At 55.5% G+C, this 23,642-nt stretch overlaps 2 protein-coding genes and 1 non-coding gene across 7 annotated transcripts in view; 1 reads left to right on the top strand and 2 right to left on the bottom strand.

Annotated features, from left to right (window-relative positions):
* Positions 1-41: 41 nt before the first annotated feature.
* Positions 42-113, bottom strand: TRNAH-GUG. The gene has a single exon. It is a non-coding gene; the product is annotated as a tRNA-His (tRNA).
* Positions 114-644: 531 nt separating this feature from the next.
* Positions 645-11,004, top strand: SLC28A1 (solute carrier family 28 member 1). Of its 3 annotated transcripts, XM_042022811.1 has the most exons (20): positions 645-964; positions 1,846-1,968; positions 2,539-2,669; positions 2,764-2,858; positions 3,200-3,291; positions 3,683-3,872; positions 4,229-4,370; positions 5,142-5,255; positions 5,636-5,713; positions 6,046-6,126; positions 6,468-6,548; positions 6,688-6,813; positions 7,994-8,124; positions 8,333-8,501; positions 8,697-8,894; positions 9,359-9,440; positions 9,920-10,018; positions 10,471-10,582; positions 10,676-10,801; positions 10,890-11,004. In XM_042022811.1, exons 3-19 carry the CDS (start codon positions 2,601-2,603, stop codon positions 10,797-10,799), a joined length of 1,983 nt encoding a protein of 660 aa, XP_041878745.1. In that variant the 5' UTR covers positions 645-964; positions 1,846-1,968; positions 2,539-2,600; the 3' UTR covers positions 10,800-10,801; positions 10,890-11,004. The 3 variants fall into 3 exon arrangements, with proteins under 3 accessions (XP_041878745.1, XP_041878746.1, XP_041878744.1); XM_042022810.1 differs by having other exon boundaries at positions 648-964; positions 10,676-11,004; XM_042022812.1 differs by lacking the exon at positions 8,697-8,894 and having other exon boundaries at positions 10,676-11,004.
* Positions 11,005-11,267: 263 nt separating this feature from the next.
* ALPK3 (alpha kinase 3) overlaps positions 11,268-23,642 on the bottom strand; it is a 33,329-nt gene continuing 20,954 nt past the window's right edge. For all 3 annotated transcript variants that reach the window (XM_042022807.1, XM_042022808.1, XM_042022809.1), the window contains 10 exons: positions 21,954-22,977; positions 17,028-18,864; positions 15,995-16,142; positions 14,820-14,947; positions 14,521-14,556; positions 14,127-14,401; positions 13,707-13,795; positions 13,259-13,476; positions 13,014-13,062; positions 11,268-12,853 (listed from right to left, as the gene is read on the bottom strand). In XM_042022807.1, coding sequence (XP_041878741.1) covers positions 12,532-12,853; positions 13,014-13,062; positions 13,259-13,476; positions 13,707-13,795; positions 14,127-14,401; positions 14,521-14,556; positions 14,820-14,947; positions 15,995-16,142; positions 17,028-18,864; positions 21,954-22,977 — 4,126 coding nt within the window. In that variant the 3' untranslated portion in view covers positions 11,268-12,531. The remainder of the gene's footprint in view (positions 12,854-13,013; positions 13,063-13,258; positions 13,477-13,706; positions 13,796-14,126; positions 14,402-14,520; positions 14,557-14,819; positions 14,948-15,994; positions 16,143-17,027; positions 18,865-21,953; positions 22,978-23,642) is intronic.

The following is a 23,642-nucleotide window of genomic DNA, read 5'->3' as shown; positions in this document are numbered from 1 at the left end:
CGGCAAAAGCAGAGCCCGTGTGCCGTGGTACCGCCGGGCGATGCCGTGACTCGGATTCGAACCGAGGTTGCTGCGGCCACAACGCAGAGTACTAACCACTATACGATCACGGCGCGCTACCGGGGCTCTGGGCGGGCGTGGCGGCGCGGCGGCTCTTGGTGCTGCGCCGCTGACGCGCGGCGGGGCCGAACCTGTCGGGGTTTCCCCCTTTGTCGCCCACATACTGATCTGTGCCACCGCGCCCTCGCCCCTCCCCAACCCTGGGCAGCTTTAGCGGCGGGATTGGTCGAAATCCACAGGGAGAAGGGGCGGAAGTGGCTCGGAGAGCGTTTGTTTACGGGCAGCGCGTGGCACTGAGTGCCCTGAGTGCCCGGTGGTGTCATTAATCACCTATGTCTGAACTGATCCCTGCCAGCCCCGGTTTGGCACACCCGGAGCCACAGCACTTCACCGCTCCCTGTGCAAACAGAGAGCGGGAGGTACCAGTGGGGTGCACAAACCTGGGGATGCGATTCCCACCATCCCGCGTGAAAAGGTGGTTTCGAGCGCACGGTGCAAGGGGGGACATTTTTTCTTAGCTTCCACCCCGTCCTTCTCAGGGACCAGGTGACGTGACTTCACGCCACTGAAGCTTTGGAGGCCACGTGTGCCGCACCCCGGATTTCTTTGGGAAACATTTCCTAGGGTGGGGTAAAAGTTTGGTTTCTACCTTCAGTATCTCTCCCCAAGGCTCATTTTGCCTGGGGGGAAAGTCTCCCGGCTGACCTTTCTTTGGGTGGCACGGTGCCCTGCGCGGCCACGGCGCTGGGCTCCCCCGCACGCCCTCCAGAGCGCCCCGGTGTGAGCCCCGGGAGGAGCCGGGGCGGCCCCGGCGCCGCAGTGCCCAGCCCAGCTCTTTGGACCGAGCTGTTAATGGGTAACCGAGGCATTGGACCGGGAGCTGCGGGGCTGGCGGGACTGGCGGGTGAGTGCGGGGGGACGGCGGGTGCCAGGGCGGGGGAGCCGTGGGGACAGGGAAGGCACGAGGCTACCGGGGATGTGAGGACGCGGGGGATGAGGCCACCGGGAGTGTGAGGGCGTGGGGTGCAGGGACACAGGGCAGAGGGTCCCGTGGCCACGGTGCTCCAGGGGCTGCGGGGGACACGGGACAGGAGTGCGCGGGGCGCCGGTACACGGGGGACAGTGGGGGCAGCCCTCCGCTCCCTCCCTCCCTCATTATCTGCCTGTCCATGTGGTCCCGCCCCTGAGGGGCCGGCAGCCAATGAGCCTGAACCAAAACAAGAGGTTTTGGGGCTGGCGCGGGGACGAGGAGGTGGCAGCTGCCCAGGAGTCCTGGGAGGCACCGAGCCTGGGACCGGGTCACAGGCAGGAACCCGGGGTGGTCCTGGAACTCCGTGAGGTCCGGGAGGGGTCACTGAGAACAGATGGGTCCTGGGGAGTGTCCTTGAAGTGGTGGTGGACTTGGGGAGGGGGGCCCTCCTGATCTCTGCCAGAGTCCTGGGGAGACATCCCTGAGCACCAGGAGCACCAGCGATGTTGGAGGCCTCTGAGGGGGGTGTGAGGTCCTGGGTTCCCACCATGGGCCTGGGTCCTGCCCTGCTGCCGAGGAGCCGTGAACCCAGGGACGCATGGGGGCCAGCACGCCCCAGTGGTTCCCCATGGCGGCTCTGTCAGCCTGTGGAGCCCTGGCCACACCACCTTCAGCTGCCATGAGGTCCCATGACAAGGGGGATGTTCTCCAAAACTCCCCACTTTCACCTGTTTCATTTGGGGCTGAGTCTTTCCCTTCAGTGGACACTGCGAGAAACTGGCGATGACCCTGTAATCTCCTCCTTCTCCACACAGACCTCTACAACTCTCCTCAGAGCAAAGACAACCTCTTACTGCCCCTGTCCCCACACAGAAGTGCTTCTGCAGTTGATCACTGCCTTGCCTGCAAGTCTCTGCTCTTCCCTCATCCTTCTCCAGGTAGAGGAACCGGGAGGGTGTCCAAATGGGATGATGCTCCAAGGGTTCCTGCCCTGGCACAACACTGGTCCTTCTGGGTTTGCTGGACCAATTCTCCCCGTATGATTCTTCTTTAGGACCAGTCCCTATGCAAATTACCATTCATTCCTACCCCTCATTCCTTCACTGTGTTAATTATCAGCATGAAAGGACCTTCTTCCTCTTACTTGGTTGCACCAAGACCTTTCGATGAGGAAGGATACTTTTTGAAAAATCCATCTTGCAAAGAGGCTCACAGAGGCTGGTGGACACTGTCACCAACTTGGATGAGGAGTACCAGCACTCCCAGCTGCATTCAGTCCTCTCCTATAATTCCTTAGAAGCACATAAAAGACCTCTCCAAAGTTACAAGGAATTCAGCACACCAGCACCATCGCCTGAGGACCCCATAGGATGGTCCCTTGATGCGCTGGGGCAGGACCTGCTCTGAATACTGACTGCAAGGGGCATTCTCCTCTCAGACACCCAAAACTCAAAAGCAGAGTGGGACGTTTGAGCTTCCCCGAGGTGATCCCATCTTTCTCTCCCTAGCCAGCCACTGGGCCCTCCCAGTGCTGTTTCCCTAATGCACTGAAGCAAAGGAACTTCTGGAGATGGAAGGAAATCAGATAACCCTGGCCAGCCTTGAGAAGGGGACAGATAACCCAGCTTTCAGCTTAGAAGTAAGTTCTCTTCCCTTCCCTTCCCTTCCCTTCCCTTCCCTTCCCTTCCCTTCCCTTCCCTGCACAGGGTGCTCCAGTTAATGATGTTTTCCAGGGAGAGAAGAAACACTATGAGGATTGTGGTGGTCCATGTAGTGAGAGCCAGGAGGAGAGAAGAGAAGGGAAAGGGAGGTTCTCCTCCTACTGCAGGTGGGATAATCTGCACAGATGTGTGAGCTCTGCCAGAGACAAACCTGATTTGGGAGTAGAGTAGGGTGGTATTGAGCACATGGGGGGACGGGACAATGTCTGATGGCTCCATGTGGTCTTGTAGGGTGCCAGTGGCGGGTCTCTGTCCCCGTAGGAGGTGATGATGGGGGTGCTGGGGTTTGTCACTATGGCCCACCTGTACCACCTCCTCCTGCTGGAAGTGCCCGGTGGGAGCCATGGTCAACTGCCAGCTGCAGTTGGGGTGGTTTGGCTTGGCTTGGGCTGATCTTCCACATCCATCTTCTGTGTCTCTCATGTCTCTGGCGTGTGATTCTCCCCAGGAAGGCCCTGCAGCCAGCATCCAAGGCAAAACATTTCTGCAAGGCTCATGCCAAGGTGTTGAGAAGAGTTGTCCTGGGGCTCCTTGGAGTAGGTGAGGACTTCCCAGCACTGAGACTCCACATCCCCACCCCTTTGGCTGGCTGCGCCTCCAGACTCCATGTACTGAATGTGGTCATGTGTGTGCAGGTTGTATCCACTCCCAGCAGCCTCACTGCCCCCTCCTCACTCCATCACTCCTGTCCAGTTCTATCTTCTCCTCACTGTCCCCCTGGCCTTTCTCTACCTGCCCAAAGGGTTTACTGTGCCCCTTCTGCTTCCAGCTGGGGTGGTGCTCTTGAGGTCTCCTCATGCAAAGATGGGATCCTCAAGGGTGGTCAGGGAAGGACATTTGGAGGAAATAAACCTCGTGGTTGGCCCCAGTTAGTTATGAACCCATGATCCTACAGCCCTGATGTTTCTGACCCCCAATGTGCCTTCTCCAGCCTACCTGTGCTACTTCATTGCGGCCTGTTACCTCAACTTCCAGCGAGCCCTTGCCTTGGTGGTCATGACTGCTGTGGTTGTCTTCTTCATCTGCTGGGACATCTTCAAGAAGCACTGTGGGGCAAAGGTTCTGCTGCTCCTCCGCCCCATCGGGAAGTGCTTCCAAAAGTCCTGGCAGTGGCTGAAATGGTGAGTCAGAAGGCAGGGCCAGATCCCTCCCAGCAGCTGGGTCCCTTCCCATGGCCCTTGCCAGCACAACCACAGCTGATGGGATCAGGCATGTGCTCTAGTGCCATGCTGGCACCTCACAAATGGTGAGTATAGCCCAGTCTGGGAACCACTTAAAAGCCATGGCAGAGATGTCTTGCTGCTCTGCCTCAGTAGTGTGATGGCTGTTCACACCCCTCGCTTGTGCCTGAGCCCCAGGTTTCTTCAGATACATGGACCTTACAGTGGCAATTCCATCACAATCGGCTCCTGCCCTTTGTGAGCTGCTCTCCCCATGGGGACACAGTCTTGCTGACAGTCTGGGGTTTCCTCTGCAGGCTCCTGTGGGTGGCCCTCCTGGCAGGCCTGATTGTGTGGCTGGCTTTGGACCCTGGCAGAAACCCAGAGCAGCTCATCTCATTAGGTGGCTTCTGCTTTTTGGTGCTGTTCCTGTTTGCCTGCTCCAAGCACCACAGTGCGGTACGTGTTTCAGGTGTGACTTGGCCATTCGTCCCCTTGCAGGAGGTGGCCACCCAGCACTGGAGAACAAGCACTTCATTCCCCCTGGCATCCCCTTCTCTGGAGGAAGCAGAAGCCCAGCAGAGCTGAGCCGAGCTGGGCACAGCCTGGGGAGCTGAACTGGTTGGGTGGGTGGACCCCAAAGCCACCTCACTGCTCTTCTTGGCATTGCTCTCCTTCCCAACCCAGGGCTCCCCTACGTTGCCTCTGCCCTGTTTTCTGCCATGTCCCTCATGGTGGGTCAGACCTAGAAACCCAGCACCAGACCCACGCCTGAGCTTCAGGTGCTGTGGGTGGAGGGTGGGCCTGAGTTTCAGGTGCCTTGGGGGCCTGAAATGGTCAGAAATGATTGAAGTCCCAGTGGTTTCCAGCCCAAACTGCTGCAATGCTTTGGCAGTCCCTTCATCCTGCTCCTCCAAAGGGTTATTGAACAGCCAGTTTCAGTCTAGCAGGTCTGTGCTACCAGTCATCATAAAGTCTTTGTGCTTGTCTCCTGGGTCAGCCTAGAAGGTTATGTTCCAGCCAGTTCCAGAGTCCCACCAACTCATTTCTGCCTCTGTCACCAACCCGTGTTTGCCGGTTTTTGTGATACTTAATCAGTCTCCCCATGACCTTCACCCAGGGCACTGTGTGGTGTTTGCCATGTGCTGCTGTTGCAGCAGCTGGAAACCAGAGGGGGAAGCCTGTAGGCCTTGACAACATTTCAGCTCCTGTTCTGCTTTTTGACCCCAGGTGTCCTGGAGAGCCGTTTTCTGGGGTCTTGGTTTAGAGTTCTTACTTGGACTATTCATCCTCCGAACGACTCCCGGCACTCAAGCTTTCCAATGGCTGGGAGACCAGATCCAGGTACTGCATCTACTCATCCCATCCTGTGCTTGCACCCTACGATTAACAGGAAAAGCTGAGTGTGGTATGGGGAGGGGACATGGCAGGGATTGCATGCTCACAGACACTTTTGTTCAGGACTGGAGGGAAGCCAACTCTTCCCTGGTTTTCTGCAGCAGCCCAGAGCCCTCGGTGTGCTCTCACTTGCAGGCTATAGCAGAGCCCTGTGGCTTTGGGAAAGCCCAACAGTATCCCCATCTGAGGTCTCAGAGAGTCATTCTCCGGTGTGCAGTGAAGGGAGGTGTGGGACTGGGGGCACAGCCCCTCACTAGGCAGAATGAGATACCAGGGAAGGACCTGATGTAGATCTCTGTCCTACTGTGTAACTTCTTCCCTTGCAGTACTTCCTGGGCTACACCACAGCTGGCTCCAGCTTTGTCTTTGGGAACACACTGATTGAAGAAGTCTTTGCCTTCCAGGTCAGCCAGGGAATGGGGCGTGGGGAGGTTTTCTTCTGGTCTGGCTCTTTGCTGGGTCCTGCAGAGCGGAGAGCTAAATGCAGCCAGATCTGCTGCAGCAGAGCTCAACCATCTCAGAGACGGATCTTCCTCAGCTGTGTTATCCACCTGTGGACTTCCTCAGTGCCATGGAGGATTTTCACTGGTCCCTGTCCCTCCTGCCAGCCCAGCTGGGCATTGTGGCACCCAGTAGTGTTGGCTGGCTGTGAAGTACCACATCCTGCCCAGCCTGGTGCCCATGGGTGCCGGGATGTGTGGCTCAGCTCTCCTTTAACCCTTTGCCTTGCCTGCAGACCCTGCCCATCATTGTTTTCTTCAGTTGTGTGATGTCCATCCTCTACTACCTCGGTGTCATGCAGTGGCTTATTCTCAAGGTAGGGCCTCACTCCTAGATCTGAGATGGCAGTGGGAAGGAGAGGAACCTGTTGGGTTCTCTGTCTACTACGGTCAGCTGAGAGATGTCCCAGGAAATTTGTCATGGTACTAATTTGGGGTGATTTGTCCTGCTTAAAAGAATAGGCACAAACCCCCTCTTTCTAGCGTGTCCTTCTCAGAAAGCTGAAAAACCAGAACCCTAGAGCTGAACGTTTCTACCAAGTCTGGGGGTGCTTCCCAGGATCACCTCCGTGCAGGGGCCAAACAGTGCCTGGCTTCATGGGTATGGTGGCAGGGTGCCAGGAGCCTCTGTCAACACAGTGCCCGTGTCTTTCCCCAGATCTCCTGGCTGCTTCAAGTCTCAATGGGCACCACTCCCACTGAGACTCTCAGTGTGGCAGGGAACATTTTCGTGGGACAGGTAAGGTCCTGGGCAGCAGATCCAGCTCCTCAGTGCTTGCAGCTGAGCCTGCCCTGGAGAAAGGGTCTTCTCCCTCCCTATGAGATCTGTGTCCCTGTGTGGCCCCATCCCAAGGACAGCAGGGTTTTCTCTTCCACAGACCGAAGCCCCGCTGCTCATCCGCCCATACCTCACAGACATGACCCTGTCCGAAATCCATGCTGTGATGACTGGTGGCTTTTCCACCATCGCAGGCAGCGTGATGGGTGCCTACATATCCTTTGGGGTGAGTGCACGAGCAGTTGGATCCACATGCTCCCTGCTACAGGGTCCTGACATGCAAGAACTGCCCTGGACTTGAGGATGAGAGAAGACCCCCAGCAGGTGCTCCATGGTCCCCTTCCATAAGCAGGATGAGAGCAGGATGTCTAGACTCACCTTGTCCCAAAGACACCCCATCCAGCCTCACCTTTGCCTTTGGCCAGAACCCCAGAGCCCTGCCAGGTAGAAGGCAGTGCTATGGGACCCCTACCGTGTGTCCCTGCACAGAATCATGGGATAATATAGCCTGGAAAGACCCTCTGGGAAGGTCTCTGGTCTGGCCTCCTGCCAACTGAGATCATGGCAACTGAGGGGATGCCTGGGGCCTTGTCCAGGTTGGTGGTGAGCATCCCATGGATGGAGATCTCTCCCAGCCTCTCTGGTTTCCCCCGCAGGTGCCTCAGTCACAAGAAGCAAATTTTCCTTATATCCAACTCAAACTGTGCCTGTGATTCTCACCTTTTCACTAAGTATCACTGAGCAGTGTCTTCCCTCCAACCCCTTTTTAAACAGAACCAGCAATACCCACCCCCCTCCCTCTTTTTGCCCAACTGAACAATCCCTGCTCCTCCAGCATCCCCTGGGCACTCCTGGCCCCAACCCCCCAGGGTCCAGAGCACTGATGCCTCTCCAGTTCATCAGTGCTCTAAATAAACCTTCCCCTTAACCTGCTGCCTGAGCTCCTGCTATTTAAACATTAATTAGTCTCCTTAAATGGGGAACCAAGGGTGGAAGGTCAGAGAAATGAGACATTGCCAGGGTAGGGGTGAGGCTGGGAGCTTGGCCCTTTTTCAGCAGGTAGAAGTTCGCAGTGTTACACAACCTATTGCTCTGATACCAGTAAAAAGGGACAAGGAAGGGGCAAGAGCCATTATGATTAAATCAAATAGCAGGAGAGATTAACATCACCAAGGGTACGATCACTGCAGCTCCAGCAATGCTTCCATGCAGGCAAGCTGCCCCATGTGCATGGCTGCTTAGCTGGGAAAACCAGCCAATTTTCCCACCCTGAGCAAGTGGAGAGCCCTGAACTGCTCTGAGTGTCACTGGCTGACACCAGGCACGTGCTGGGATGCCCTGGGGTGGCAGGTCACGGGGTGCAGCCTTGTGCAGAGGTGCCTATGCCCCTGGTCTGCACGTTGCAGATCGATGCAGCGTCCCTGATCGCAGCTTCTGTGATGGCTGCGCCCTGCGCCCTCGCCATGGCCAAACTCGTCTACCCTGAAGTGGAGGAGTCCAAGTTCAAGGGCAAAGCAAGCATCCGCCTCTCCAGTGGGTGAGTGTGAGGAGAGGGGCAGTGGAGTGGGGCTGCATGTGTCCTTCCAGTGCAGGGAAGCCATGGGGGCACTTTGGGGCACAAGTGGACACTGCAGGTGGCCCAAGGCTGGGAGAGCCTGTTGTGTGCACACATCCATGGAGTGAGCGCTGACCTGGCATGGGGGATGCCCAGCCAGATGAGTACATTGGGGTCTTTTTCCATGCAGGGAAGAGCAGAACATCCTGGAAGCTGCTAGCAATGGGGCTGCCGCCTCCGTGGGTCTCGTGGCCAACATTGCGGCCAACCTCATCGCCTTCTTGGCCGTGCTGGAGTTTATCAACGCTACCCTCCGCTGGTTAGGGGAGATGGTAGACATTGAAGGTCTTACCTTCCAGGTATCCCTAGGAGCAGACCCATGGTCTGGGCTGCCAGATCCTGCATCCCCCACCCATCCCCACCTTTGCCTGCTGCCTCAGTGGGCTGCTGAGACCCTTGCTGGGTTTTTGGCAAGTGCTGGCAGCGGATGTCCAATCCGGGGGCTGTGCAGAAGGTCAGCTCTGAGTCATTCCCTTCTGGGATGCTTTTCCCAGGTGATCTGCTCCTACATCCTCATGCCTGTGGCCTTTCTCATGGGGGCAGACTGGGCAGACTCACCGCTGGTGGCTGAGCTCCTGGGGATCAAGATCTTCCTGAATGAGTTTGTGGCATACCAGCAGCTGGCCACGTACAAGAAGAACCGTCTGATGGGCCTGGAGGAGTGGGATGGGAACCGGAAGCAGTGGATATCTGTGAGGGACACCTCCCACCCTGCCAGGCACAGGGCAGGGATGGAGCCAGCTGGAATGGGGCATGGGACCTGGCTAGGCAGATGGGGGGTGGGCAGGCAGAGGACCATAGAACCATTTAGTTTGGAAAAGTTCTCTAAGATCATTGAATCAGGCTGATGGTGCTGGGAGTGGAGGGGCACCTATGGCCAGCTAGACTTGGATGTTTGCTAATGGCTGGCTGTGGGAGAAAGGAGTCAGTGAAGCCCTTTCCCATTTATCCTGCTCCTTGATGGGATGGATCGTGGTGCTACAGGGCCCCTTGTCCCCCCAGCCGTTCACCCCTGCTCCCAAAAATAGCTGAAGGAGGAGGGGTTGGGGTGGGGGACTTCTCCTCTATCATGTCTGTCTGGGAGCTCCAATATGGTGCTCAACTCTGGGGTTGCTCTTGGGCAGAGGTGACCATCCCCTGCTGCTGTGCCTTCCAGGAGCGAGCTGAGAGCATCACCACCTTTGCCCTCTGTGGATTCGCCAACTTCAGCTCGATTGGCATCACTCTGGGAGGCCTGGGTGAGTGTGACCCATGTCCTGGGTGCCTGGGCACAAGTGAGGGGGATCCTGGGCCAGGAATTTGTTGCCCTCAAGCCTCCATGTTTGGTGTCTGCCAGATAAGAAACAGGATTTGCATGAGGTAACCGGGATGATTTTGCTCTGCACCCATGTGCAAGAGCACATGCATGTTACCCCAAGCCTGGGTGTCACCCAGCCACAGGGCAAAGAGCAGAAAGACTCCAGTGCTGGGAGTGCTCAGGGCTCTGGTGGATCACCCACAGGTACAGGGTGGGCACAGTGCTCTGCCAGGACGGGCAGATAATGCACTGGGTGCTAGCTGGGATCACCACGCCCTCTAGACAGCAGGAATTGGGCTGGGCAGGGCACTATGTGGCAGAGCCAGCTTGGGACTGAGGACATGTCCCCATCTGTCCCCAGCCCAGTGTAAAGCCAGAGGAAGGGTCTGACTCACCCCACTGTCTGTTTTGCCCCCACAGCCTCCATGGTGCCCCAGCGCAAGAGTGACCTTGCCTCCGTGGTGCTGCGGGCCCTGCTCACTGGCATCTGCGTCTCCATGCTCAATGCCTGCCTGGCAGGTAGGTCTCTGCCCACTGCCAGTGGGGCCAGAGAGATCCAGGGAGGGACAGGCACAGGGCTGAAGACCCCGTAAGTGCAGGGTTCAGGGATGGAGGTGGATGGCCTGTCCCCCCAAGGCTCTGCCAGAGCCTCCAAACCCTGCTCTCCCCTCGTGGCTCTGCCAAGGGCTGCCCAAGCCCAACAGCTCTTCTGGGGCCCCTCATCCTCCTCTGGGCTGGAACATTTCAAGGGCAACTTTTGGAGTATTTCACGGAGCTCCCTGAAGTCTTGGGGGGTGATGCGGGATGGCTCATGGGACCTGCACAGCCCCAGGTACAGGATTTGCAAGCAGGTATAGTCAGGGTGTGGGATTTGTGAGCAGGCATGGGGTACAGGACTCACAGCTTGCTTGGGGTGTGGGATTTGGATCCACGGTCACACTTAAGTCCCAGTAGAAGACCTTGTCCCCCAGGTCTCCTCCACGTGCCAACAGAGGTGGGTGACTGCGCAATGTTCTTCAGCACCACCAACTTCAGCTCAACCAGCTACACCATGTACACCTGCTGTAAGCAGCTCTCTGCCAGGTGGGTGTGAAGGGCCCCAGAGCCATCTGGTCCTGCTCAAGGACCCAGGTGGTGAGGCAGCAGCTTGTCCTGACCCTGTGTCTCTCCTTCCAGCTCGGTGCTCCAGAACGGGACACTCTCCTTCACTGGATCCTGGGCTGAGCAGGCAGAGAGCATTCTTTGGCTCACAGAGTGCTGCGGGCACTACAACCACACGTCCTGTGCATGGACAACCTAGAGGTGGGGGAACACCAGGACCTGCAAGGCCTATCCCCAAAGGTAGAAGAAACCCCAAAGAAACCTGAGCATTTGGTCTTCTCCACTCCAGTGCTGGCGGACAGCTGTGTGCACCTTGCAGCCTGCACCCTTAGCTGCTGGCCCCGTGGACACAAGGGAACAGCTCCCAAATAAATTATGGCAACCCTTGTGTGCTTGCCCTCAGACCCCTTCTGGCCCCTGACTGTGGCTGTCCCACACAGCACAAGGTCCTTTGCTGTGGCTGCATCCCGTGCCCGCTGCAGACCTCGCAAGCTGAGCCCCTGTCTGCTGCCAGCCTTAGGCTCTGGGCCCAGCCACCATCTTTTCCCCCACGGGGCATGGATGGGGTAAAGCCAGTGCTTGAAGATGTTTCCTTCCCCCAAATACAAAGCCAACCCATCCCACTGTACTTGGGTGCACCTTTCCCAGAGGGACCACAGCGCCAGGGAACAGGCCAGTCCTTCTCGCTTTATTGCACTCGAGAGCACCCAGGCGCCAAGGCAGCCACATTATGTACACTGGTATTTTACAGTCACCCAACGATGAAGGACCAGGAGTCCAGAGCACGCCACGCTCCCAGCCCCTTCCCTCCATCAGGCTGCACCGAGCCACCGCTTGGGACCCCACCCTGCAGGGTAGTGTCACTGGCACCCAGCACCCTCCTGCAATGCCCCAAGGAAGGGGATGCTGTGCACAGTGATGGAGCAGACAGTTCCTGTGCCTGTCCATCACTGCCTTGAGCCAGGGGTAGCAGGATTTGGAGTGGGTACTGCCAGCTGTCACTGGAGTCCAGCCTGTGCCAAGGAGGGGTGATGCTAAGCACCAGATTGTGCTGTGGGGCTGGGGCATACAGGATCTATGTATGGCACGGAGGCAAGGAGGAGCGTGTCCTGTGGGCTACACACCCCCACGTGCCACGGCAGATCCTGGTATGGAGGGGAAGTCGCTCCTTTGTCCTGCTCCCAGGTATCCCATGTGAGGTAGAGCATCCTTACCATAGCACTGGCCACCATCCAGAGCAGCACGGCTGCCCTCAGCAGCCACCCAGCAACAGGGTGGGAGACTTCCCTGGGATGCAGGGGAGGGCAGGAGTGCAAAACCCCATCCCTATGCAGCAGCTGGTACCAGTGCAAGCACCCCGCCCTGGGACCAGCCAACACTCCAGAGCCCCGCACCATCGCAGAGGAGCCCTGCAGTGACTGCTGGAGCCCTCTGCAGGAAAAAGGGGGTGCCAGGGCACAGGGGACAGCCTGGGCACTGGTGGGATTCTCATCCTTGACAGTGCTGGCAAGGCTTGGCCCGGTCGCTTTATGGGGACACAGAGAGGGACATGAGGTGCTGGGAGCCAGGAGGGTGTCCAGGACTCCCAGTTTGCTGGGGAGCCAGGCAGGGGCATGGTGCCTGCCAAGCCCGAGCAAGCAGCTCTGCCCCTGCCTTAAGGAAGGCCTACGGAAAGTTGAGAGAGGAAAGCGAGTCCGAGCGTGGAGAGGCACACGGCCCCACAGGCTCCCCACAGCAGCAGCAGTAGAGGTACTGGGGAGGTGGCCCATGGCTCACAGCTCCCGCAGCCCTGGCCCAGCTGCTCACAAATTAGCACACACCACACAATGCAAGCGCTGCAGGCTGGGCAGGAGCCCCACAGAGAAGGCCACTGCCAGGGTCTTCCCCTTCCCACAATGGTCATGTGGGGGTCCCAGCTGCAGCAGCTCTGACTACTGAGGGCAGCCAGCTCTGTTGCTCTCTCCTGACCTGGGTTTGGAGGCTGTTGGGGCCTCCCCTGTTTCTGCAGCTCTCCGGGAGCTCTTGGGGCTCACAGCAGCCTTGCGGGTGCCCTGAGGACTTGTCAACACCTTCTTCTGGAGCTGGGGGCTGGACTGGGCAGATTTCCTGCCCAGACAGGGACTCTTGGAGCCCTTGGGCTTGGCTGGCTCCAGCATCTTCAGGCCCAGGATGCTGCAGTAATGATTGCACCTGTGAGTGGCCGGGAATTGCTCCAGCAGAGAGGGGAAGCAGCTCTCCTTCAGCCCCTGGTACCTGCCAACACAGCCATCCTCAGCTCCCGCTTTGCACCAGGAGATGTCCCAGCAGAGCAGGGAGGCAAGGATGGAGCCTGACCACCATGGCCCTCGCCAGGTGAGCGGCAGAGCTGGGGACAGCCAGGGCCACCCTGCTCCAGCACCTCGAGGTCACTCACCCTTTCAGGTTGGTAGCAATCCGCACGTTGGTCAACTTCCAGCCCACTCCTGTAATTTAAGAGGTAAACCAGTCTCTGTCCAGAGAAGGACAGGCACCACCACCAAGGGCAGGTCATTGCCCTGGGTAGAGGGCTCCATGGCATGGGGGAAGAGAGAGGCAGGAGGGCAAGCCTGGGGCTTTTCCTCCTTTCCCAGGCTGGAGGGTGGTGACGGGCCATGGGACTCACACAGGAGATCCCTTTACCTTCCATGTCAGTCACGAGGATGTTTCCATTTGTCCACTGGTAGACCCAATGCTGGAAGGTGCAGCATTTGAGCACAATCTCCGAGGAGCCTCGTGCCACCAAGCTGCCATCTCTCTCGGTGACACAGTACTGCTCACAGGGCCTGCCGAGGTCCTCCTCCATTGTGGCATAAGGGATGTTGTTGGCCGGTCGATAAATCAGGTACAGAGGAATTATCCTGTGTGGGAATTCACAGACAATGTCAGCATGGTGACCTCTCCCTCCTCTGCAAGTGGCGATTCACACCACTGTCTGCAACCCTGGCTTTTGCCTTCCTCCCAATATCCCTTCCATTTGTGCGTGGGAGTAGAGTGCACTGCCCTTTGGGATGCCCCATCACCCACAGGAAATCTTCCCACCATCCCCTGCCAGGGCATCAAGCCAGTGGAGCTGCAGCACATCACTTACTCAGGCACTGCTCCAAAATCAGGGATGGCTCGTGCCTCAGCAGCAAAGATCTTGCAGTACTCACGGCTGGAGTTTTGGACTTTACATTCCTGGAGGAGCAAACGAAGAGTTAAGAACCTGTCCCATCTTGCACCAATGCCTCCATGGGACCACTGCCAGTTGTTTCCCTGTCCTGGTGGTCAAAGGGTGATGGGAAAGTCCCGAGCAGCTCCATGTTAATCAGAGGGAAGAGCTGAAGCCAAGAATGGCAAGGACATGTCCAGCCCCCTGGAACATGGCTAGACCTCTGCAGAGCATTCCAAAAGTGGAAGGAAATAGCAAAAGTGGGCACAGAACTGGGGACTCTCTGGGGACCAACTCACACGCAGATGGGGAAGGTGGGAGGGAGAAAGGTGGATGGTGGCCCACAAGGATGCCCACCTGGATGGTGATATCATAGTTCTTCTCAATAAGGCTGTTCTCATTCTTGGTCCCAAAGACGATGAAATTGTGCACTTTGATGACACAGGTGTGGCCGGACTCAAAGACAGGCTCCAGGCCGTAGATGGCTCTGGCACGGCAGGCTTTGCGCAAGAAACCAGCACCCACTTCCATGTCCTCGCTCACCACGCGCCCGAAGAGCTTATCCCCCCAATAGCCTGCGTCAGCCAAACCCTTGGCAAACACCATGGGCGTCATCTCGATCTCCTCTCCAACTGGTGGGGGGAAGAGCTGGTGAGGTGGGGACAACATGGGCACGTCCTGCTTCTGCCCCAGAGCTGCCTGCCCCACTCAGCAAGGGGCAGAGTCGCAGCTCATCACATGTGGCCCTTACCTTCAATCTCTTCCCGCAGGATAAATCCTGACAACACTAGAGGAGACAGAAAGCGAAGAGGTGTCAAGGTCCTGCCAGGATCCCACCTTGCCCCATGCACTTGCACAGTTAGGGATGGCAGGCAGGATGGTGGGAATCACTCATAAATTGGCACACGGAGGCAGAAGCACCTCAGAGGTGGTGTTAAGGAACGTGCCAAGGCTCCCCCGCTGCAGCCTGGCACCAAGCCCTCTCTGCAGTAGGCTATACCACCCATGGCACACCCAGGCAGCTGTGAGAGGCTGCTGAGGGCTCCTCACCTTCTGGGCTGAGCAGGAAATCTGTGGAGTCGGTGCCATACTCGTTGCTGATCACGCACCGATAGACCCCGCAATCCTTCTGGGACGCCTGCACAACAGCCAAAGCTGCCTGACCCTCATCGCCAGCACTGGAAAAAAAATGGAGCATGGCCACATCCCCATGTGGTGGGGGGGGGGGCACATGGGAGCCCTGTGACAGGCACTCTGGGTGGGCACCGTACTGCCCTTGGCAGAATGGAAGAAAGCTACAAAGGAAGCCATCCCAAGGGCAGCTCAGCTGCTCCCCCAGCATGTCATGGCACCAGGAGTCCTGCCCTGTGGTTTGTACTAACAGACATGCTCATCCTCCAGGCAAACCCTGCAAAATCTGACCGGGATTAGGCTACAGACTGATAAAGGTACTTGCCCCTGAGTGAGGGCTTCACAGAGGGAAGAGGTGGGACTCTCATCCTGAAACCCACTGGCTGAGAAGGCTCTGTTATGGTCTGCTGGAAGGTAATGCCCACTACTGCCCATCTGCCCCAGCTCAAATATCTGCCCCAGGAGACAATTTCTGCCCGAGAATCACCTCTTTCCACTCACTGTAAAGGGAACTCAGGGGACACCAAAGGCATCAGGCAAACCCTAAATGATGTGGATGATGTTCCTACACAAATCCTCTGGGCTTGAGAACAAGTTGCTCTCCATAGTAGACCCAAAGGATAAAACCAGCCCCCCAGCTATCTGAACATGCTCTCCCTGCGCAAGGGCAGTGCCAAGGGATAGGGAGGGCATAACCAGAGCTGCTTTCTCCCAGCAGTGGTTGCATAGAAGACCCTCCCAGCACGGCTGCCACCCTCACATGGATTCTTTGGGGTCCCAGTTTTGCAGCTCACATCCAGCTCTTGATTTCTGTGATGGGCGTAACACCTTCTCTGCCCTCCCCACGGTTTGGGTACTCCAAGCAGACACTCCAGATGGAGCATCAATAGGATCAATTTGGCAGCAATTCCCCATCTGGGCGATCCTTCCCTCTGTGGGGCACTGAGATGATGAAATTCACAATGTACTGTGTGCCATGCACTGAGCTTCCCACGCTGCCTTAGCAAGAGGGGCACCTTCACCCTGGTCAAGGCAAGGAGTGGGATGTGACAGGTGACAACATGGACTGTGCTGCCGTGGAGCCAACAGGTTACCTCCTTTGGGCTTCAGCTACAGGGATCTCGTCCTTGTACCACGTCAGCTTAGAGTCGCTCAATATATTGAAGAACTGGCACCAAAGTTTCAGGTTTCCTGATGCATCGGAAAATTGTTCTGCCCTGATCTTACGGACCACCTGTGGAGCTAAGGACAGGGTGCAAAGAGATGGGTGGTGAGACACAGAGTGCTGGCCACAGCTCTGGGGACAGGCCAGCCTACGCCCACGCTGCTGCTCAGGGCTTTGGGTATCACGTGTATGTCAGCACAGCCTGGTGTAACACTGCCTTCCCAGGGAAGGTCTCAGAGCTCCATTGGGATAAACAGGGTCGGATACAAGCGGTACAACAAATTCCTTCAACAGTGCAGCACTGCAATACCCAGTGAGGCCTGGCCAGAGGAAATGCAGAAAAACACTGGAATATTGGAGGAAACATTCATCTACTGAAGTAGGGATTTATCGAGGTTACCCTTACTTTGCAAGAGACCTGATTCCCGTATCACCTAGTTCCTTCAACCCCAGGATTCTCCCTTTTTACAGTTGATGCCACAAGGAATCAAATTAGCATTGACCACAAACGTGGAAGAGGAGTGTGTACCCTGTGATGCCCACTGAATCATGGAATCATGGTTTGGGTTTGAAGGAACTTTAAAGACCATCTCGTTCCAACCCTCTTGCCATGAGAAGGGACACTTTCCACTCGACCAGGTAGCTCAGGATCCCCTACCAGCATCAGGCTTGATGAGGACCAGAACACAGAGACCATAATCAAGAGGATTCTGTGATCCCTTGGGCTGGGGAAGCCCAGGCTGTGGAGACAGCCAGTGTCAGAGCTGCTGCCTCTTGCATTCCTCATCCCTCCCTGCACTGGGGCAGAAGTCTTGGGAGAGACTTTTGGCTTTCACACAGCCAAAGGCTGATGCTGAAAACCCTGCAAATGCACAAAACTCATGTGGCCCCAGCTGACTATCACTGGCTCCCTTTGTAGGCAACAAGGGAATGTGCTTTGTGGGGATTCTCTCTTCCCTCACCTTTAAATGGGTTATTTGTTTTCTGAGACTCTGCTGGCTGTGCTTCTGGCTTAGCATCTCCAGGGACCTCCTGGTCACCACTGGTGTCACCTGCAGGCTCCTCGTACAGCTTAGGAACCTCCAGCGTGGCCATCTTCCTCATGAGGGTTGGAGAGCACTGCTCTGAGGGAGAAGATGGAGCCAGGGCAGGAGAATGCAAAAGGGGTGCATTCTTCCTGGATTGCCGTGGTGAAACAGTCGGACTTCTTGTGTGCTCCAGGCTCTCCGGGGTTGCCTCCTCTTCCACCCCCACCTGTTTGGGTTTTGGCAGGTATATTTTGCGCCGGGCCCCCAGAGCGAGCTCTTCTGGTGTGGCACAAGGTAGTACTGCGAGAGGGTCAGCAGGGCTCTCTTCAGAGCTCACTGGAGGCGAATCAGAAAGATGAGGAGCCACTCCTGCTGTGGGCATGCTGCCCACCACAATGGAGGGCACTGAGAGTGGAGGCGGCCCCTCGGCCTCAGGAGCCCCCCAGGCGCGTCTCTTCGGTGGCACAGGCCTGCCAGCCAGCATCTCCTTGCTGGTAACAAATTCCTCGTTAATCATGCCTGTGATCCGTCTGGATGTCCTGGGGGTCAGAGGCAAGTTCTCTGCTGTCTGAAAGAGCTGGTTGTTTTGTACTTTTTCCAAAACTTTCCTTGAGGTGCGAGGGCTAAGGCCAGCAATGCCTATCTCTGGGATTATGCCTTCACCTGCATTTGGCTGCTCCTTGTCCCCCGAGTCAATGTCTCCTTTTGTGGCATCCTTACTGCTATCTGACATTTTTAGAAGTAGTAGCAGGTAGTTCTTTAAGGAGGAAACCAGGTTTTTGTGCTGCATTTTCTCCTCAAAAGACATCTCCTGAGATCTCTCAGAGCCAGGCAGGACCAGTGGTACCTGTGGCTGAACCTCAGAGACTCCTTCCCAAGTCCCTGACGATGCTGCTGGTTCCTGGCATGGAGCTGTGGCTGTCAGGAGTCCTCCCTCCTTCCCCTGAGGTCCCACGGGCACTGGTTTGGCATTCTCCTCCTCTAACATGATGGCTGAAAACATCTCCCGTGGGGCAGATCCATCTGTTTTTGTGATTTCTGTTTCTCCACTCGCAGGAGGCAGCAGCTGGGCTCCAGACAGGACCTCTCCTGCAGTGGCCTCCATCCCTGGGGTGCCATGAGCTACCTGCAGTGCCTCCCGACCCACTGATGGCCTCACTGGAGGAGCAGGAGGCAGCTCTTCCTTGGCAAGAGGAACTGAAGCAGGAGCTGCCATTTCAGTGTTCTGATGGCCCAAAGGTATCCCTCCTGCCTCCCTGGGCACAGTCCCACGATATGGCTCTGCTCCATCACTTCCTGCTGTCCTCACATCAGGATGGCTCCCAGACAACTCTGCTCCTGCCTCTTTGCTCTTCCCATCCTCGACTGTCTGACACGGGATTTGTTCAAGAGGAGTGTTTTCTCCAGGTTCTGGAGGACTCAAATTTGTTAGCAATGACTCTTCCCCACCTTGGCTTTTGTCCTCTTGATTTAACAGTCCTTGCTGAGTCTCTCTGCCCTCAAGAGCATGGGAATGTCTTTCTGCCTGTTTCCTGGGGGGTGGGTGCTCCTTGCCAGACTGCACATGGTCTGGAGAAGGTGCTGGTGGCTTTGGTGGCTCCTGAGGCCTAAACCGAGGATTTGTCCTTTCCACAGCCCCCCTGGTCTCCTGGCAAACAGGCACTTCTTTCCTGACCTCCTCTACCTTACTGCCTTGCTGACTGGTCTCTTTGGTTGGACTGGACACTGGATGCTTTAGGTCACCAGGAAACTGTCCCACTCTTGCTGCAACCTAGTTAAAAAAAAAAAAAAAAGAAAATTAGCATCATGTTACTGCCCAGGTCTGTGCGTCATACTTGTGGTCCACCTGTACCATATGGCACTGCCCAACTTCTTCTTGAATCATGAGAATTACCCTGATACCAGTGCTACTCTGTCATCCAGGGTCTTCTGGCTTCACCATCATCCCACAGGAGTGGGTCCCACTTGTCAGGCTGCACAAAATCTTTCTTCTTTTAATCAGCTCCAACCCTTCTGCATTTCAACACCCTTGTGGTGTACAGAGGCAAGAGATCTACCTTTCTAAATAATTCAGCTTTTAATCCAATATCCTCTGACTCAGCATCTTCCCAAGGAGCAAAACTTTCCCATTTTCACCAGCCATTGCTGAGACCTTGTATAATTTCTCTGATGTTTTTAAAGACTCAGTGCTCCCCTATCTCCACTGCGAGACGGGGCAATCAGCATGTCACACACTATCAGGATGAGGCTGCCCAAATGATTTATAGTGAAACTGTACACCATGACGTTATCAGCACTATTCAGCCATTCTGCTTCTCTGACGTTCGGGAAGCTCAAATGTTTCCGACTGCAGCTGCACCCAGCAGACGTGTCAGCAAGCTGCCTGCTGCGACGGCCAAGCTTCATCCTGAGGAGAGCTGCCGAGATCCTCCAGCCAAGGGGCATGGTCTGTTTCTGCAGGGGAGGCAGCGATACCGTGGTACACGCTCTGCCCGGCTGATGCTCTGCAAGTATCACCAGGACAATGGCACGGGGACAGGGCATGCACACAATGGGTCCCCCTTCCACCCTGGAGGATCTGCTGCTAAGGATTTTCTCCTGAGGTCCCTGACTTGAGTTTTAAGCCCACCAGAATGAAGGGCATGGGAAAGGAGGGCTGTGGCTCTTTTTTGTGCTGCTTTTGCTTCATTTGGTAGCTTGGGGAAAAGAGGAAAGGTAAGACCAGTCTCTCAGCCCTTCTCCAAGCAAATAAAGGAAACATAGAATGGTTTGGGTTGGAAGGAACCTTAAAGCCCATCTCATTCCAATCCCTGCCATGGGCAGGGACAACTTTCACTAGACCAGGCTGCTCCAAGACCTGTCCAACCTGGCGTGGAACACTTCCTGGGATGGGGGAGCCACAGCTTCTCTGGGCAATCTGTGCCAGGGCCTCACCACCCTCACAGCCAAGAATTTCTTCCCAATATCTCATCTAACCCTGCTGTCTGACAGTGGAAAGCCATTCCCCCTTGTCCTGTTACTCCAGGTCCTTGTCCAAACTCCCTTTCCAATTGTTAAGGCAACAAGAGTATTGAAGGGCTGGGGTGGGGGAAGCACCATTAGAGGCCATTCCTACCCACAAAATTCAAGAAGTATAATAAAATCATCAGTTTAAAATTGAGGCAAGAGTGATCACCATGCGAATCTAGTTTCTTCTCTGCTCTTGTAGAGGAGGATGTTCAGAGCCTGGCTACAGTCTGGCCTTTTGCTACAGATAAATCCAGCTCAGAAGAGAAGTCCTGAGCATAAGGCCCATCGATGTCCCAAGCCTAGGAAAACACTCACGCTATGACCTGTATTGTTTAAAAGAGAAAGAATAAAAAAGAAAAGGACAAGTAACGCCTGTCCTGGGAGTTGAAAATACCCTGAAACATGCCTGGAATCGGCTTTAAATGCTTTAAACCAGCTTATTTGCTCTCACAAAAGCTTGAGGACTTTCCCCAGCAGCACCAACAAGCTGAAGCATTCAAATTCAAATCAGAAGCATTCCCTTTTGTCTCCTCAAAGGCACACCAGCTGACAAGTCACAGGTTTCCCTCTGTGAGTGGGGTTTTTAAAGAGAAAAAAACCTTGATGTACTGTCAAAGGCTCAGGGATGACAGCCCAAGCCTGGCTGCTGCCCACCAGCATTTTTCCATCGTTTTTGAGAGCGAGGGGTGTTAAAATGAGCAGACAGGGGAGAAACAAATGGCTTTGCCATGGGCTGGCCTGAACAGCAATAATTTCTGCAGCAGTATGTGATGCTGGTGGGTCAGGTTGAAGACAAGCTCATGGCACTGTGCAGCAGCAAGGCCAGAACCCAGGTGTGCACTGCCCAACACAGCAGGTTCTTACCAGCAAGCTGCACTCACCTATGGCTAAAGAAATTTAAAAGAGGAAGAAAGGTTTGGTTTTTTTTTTTCCACTGGAGCACCGGTCAGTCCCTTATGCATTGTGGATTTTTCCACATTCTGAAATATGTGCACTACCTACCAAGCAAGAGGTGCTGCACCTGGAGCCTTGTCTGTGCTGGAAGTGAGCACCTACCACAGCCCAAACTCCAAATCCTGACAGCACCTGCAAACTGGACTCAGGGAACCTTTTATGACAGAAAGGGTCATTAAAGAAAAATGGGGGGAAAATAGTCTGGTAGCTTCCAGGCTAATATTTTTACGGCAAATACTTCAGGTTAGGCGACAAAAATAGTGGTTGACTAAAAGATGCTCTGAGGGTCAGGAGCAGGTGCTGTACCCTGGCACTTCATCACCACCACAATGAGTCTCCCAACAGAGTTTTTCCGACAGGGATGAGCCAAAAAATAGTCCAGACCTACTGTATACATGTTGCACTGTAAACAAAACTCGAGGCCCCGAGGGTCACATGGGACCTAGCACCCCAAACTCATCTGCCCAGGGGGTTCATTAACTGAAGTTCCCTTGCTAAACTGAACAGATGCCATCACAAGGCACCCAGCCCAGCTATAAATACCAATTCAGTGCTCCCTGCCGACCTGATCTGAAAACATTTCGAATGAGGTCAGCCTGCCGATTAAACTGGAGAGCCCCAGGCCACTGAGACCAGCTGCTCGAATGGCCCCAACTTACACCTCTCACCACCTCAGCTGACATTTGTTTGGAAATGGGGTGGAAGCTCTGCTGTCTGGGCTCACCAAATCCAGAAAGCCCTTCTCCGGGGTGCTTTCACCAGTGGAGACCTGCAGAGCCTCGGCAGCAGATCCCGTGGGTACAGGCAGCCTACCAGGCCCAGTGCCACAATACAAATGCGCAGAACAGATATTTTCTTGTTGCCACCCCTGTGTTGGCTGTTGTCTCTCCTAGTTACCTCTTTGTTTCCCTCCAACTTCTGTTCTTGCTGCTGGCCTCTCTGGCCCTCGGACAGCACAGGTTTTGCCTCCAACACCTCAGAGGACAATGGAGCATCCTCTGTCTGTCTGCTGACTTCCACAGGCCACAGGGCAGCCTCGCTCCCGGCCTTGTCTTTGGCTCCCACCTCCTTCTTCCCTGCTGCTGGCTTCACTTGCTTATCAAAATACATGTCCTTTAAAGAGAAGTACACATCATCATTGGTTTTAGTGTCCTGTTTCACAGCTTTCCCAGGCTCTTTGAGCTTTGGACTGGTTTCCACTTCTTGATCACTTGCTGCCCTCAAACGTGCATTCCTGCGTAAGGGGACAGGAGGAGCAAACCTGGGATTTGAAGACGGATTGGCCCTGTCTCTCCCACTTTCTTCTCGCTTAGAAACTTCCTGCTTTGCTGCTGAAGGGGCCTCCACCTTCTTTTTCTTTTTAGCTGCAGAGTCTTTCGCCCCTGGCTTAGTTGCCAGGTCCTCCACAGTCTCGTAGATGTATGTGAGAAAGTTGTTCCCATTCTCCTCCCCACTTTCCAAAGTGGCATCTCCATTGGTGGTCACCTCTGCTTTCAGAGGTGCCACCAGTTTGTTTGGGAAGCCTGGCACTGCATTGAGTGGCTGCTCCTTTGTCTCCTTTGCAATATCCTTGTGTAACCTGGACTGTGAATCAGCGACGTGCACTTTTGCTGCATCTTCCTTCTCCCATGAAGAGTCTCCTGACCGGAGATTCTGATCTCTAGCCAGCCTCCGCTTCCTCTGGAGCCGTTCAGGGCTCATTCCTTGCAACTTCTCCACTTCCACATTTTCTTTTCCTCGTTTCTTGCCCTGTTCTATCTCTTGCAGCTTTTCTTCAGCTTTTCTCTTGATTTTGTCAAACCACTTCTGATGGATTTTGAACTCCGTCATGGTTCCCACTTCCAGCACACCAGAGCAGGACACAATGCCTTTGTTATTTCTAGCTGAGGCCTGGTAAATGCCTGCATCCTCTTCTCGGCACCTGGAAATCAAAAGCTGTGTGTGAGACCTACCCATCCTCCCCAGGATGTCCACTGGACACACAAGCATGCATGCTCTCCCACTTCTTGCTCCGGAGAGTCCAGAAGATGTAGCCCCTAAGGTGCCCACAGAACATCTGGAGGCCTTGGGCTGGCCTCCGTCCCTGGCTCTGCCTGCTCTCCGCACTAACAGACAAGCAAGTTTGATGTTAAATTTGTTCTGGCTCCAGCCAGGGCTGTAACTCTGGTATGAGGGCTGTGATGGAGGAGCAACAGGCAGCACCAGGCTTCTCAGCTGTTCTTGGTCACAGTCCTCTGCAGGATCTTTTTCTCTCAGCTCTACACAGCCCACATGGCATTCTTGCTCTTCCTCTACCCTACCACACCACCAAAGTCTTCCCACCCCATGTCACAGGCACCAGCACAAGCACCTGCCTGTAACCCTGCTGTCACCCCTTGAGGACACCTGACCCACGGAGATCCCTCCTGCAAGAGGTGAGCCAGACTCTGATGGACACCTGGAGCACAGCTGAGGGAGCAGAAAAGCTCAGGCTAGATGCACAAGGATGGCAGGACTATCAGCAACACTGATATTCTGCATTTTCAGTCAGTGCCACACCTGTGTGACATCCCAAATCCAGGACTCAAGGTGCGACAGGTCTCTGCC

The sequence above is a fragment of the Corvus kubaryi genome, unplaced genomic scaffold, assembly GCF_017639235.1.
Source record: "Corvus kubaryi isolate FWS band 111438036 unplaced genomic scaffold, C.kubaryi_AGA036_p1.0 37220, whole genome shotgun sequence".
Taxonomy (NCBI): domain Eukaryota; kingdom Metazoa; phylum Chordata; class Aves; order Passeriformes; family Corvidae; genus Corvus; species Corvus kubaryi.
Note: the sequence above shows the minus strand (reverse complement) of the source record. Positions and strands in the feature narration are given on the sequence as shown.

Bases quoted from the DNA above. Each gene is read 5' to 3' on its own strand.
- SLC28A1 (XM_042022811.1), top strand. From the start codon at position 2,601: ATGGAAGGAAATCAGATAACCCTGGCCAGCCTTGAGAAGGGGACAGAT. The intron at 3,292-3,682 runs GTGAGGACTTCC...TGCCTTCTCCAG, and splicing joins CCTGGGGCTCCTTGGAGTAG to CCTACCTGTGCTACTTCATT. The intron at 5,714-6,045 runs GTCAGCCAGGGA...CCTTGCCTGCAG, and splicing joins AAGAAGTCTTTGCCTTCCAG to ACCCTGCCCATCATTGTTTT.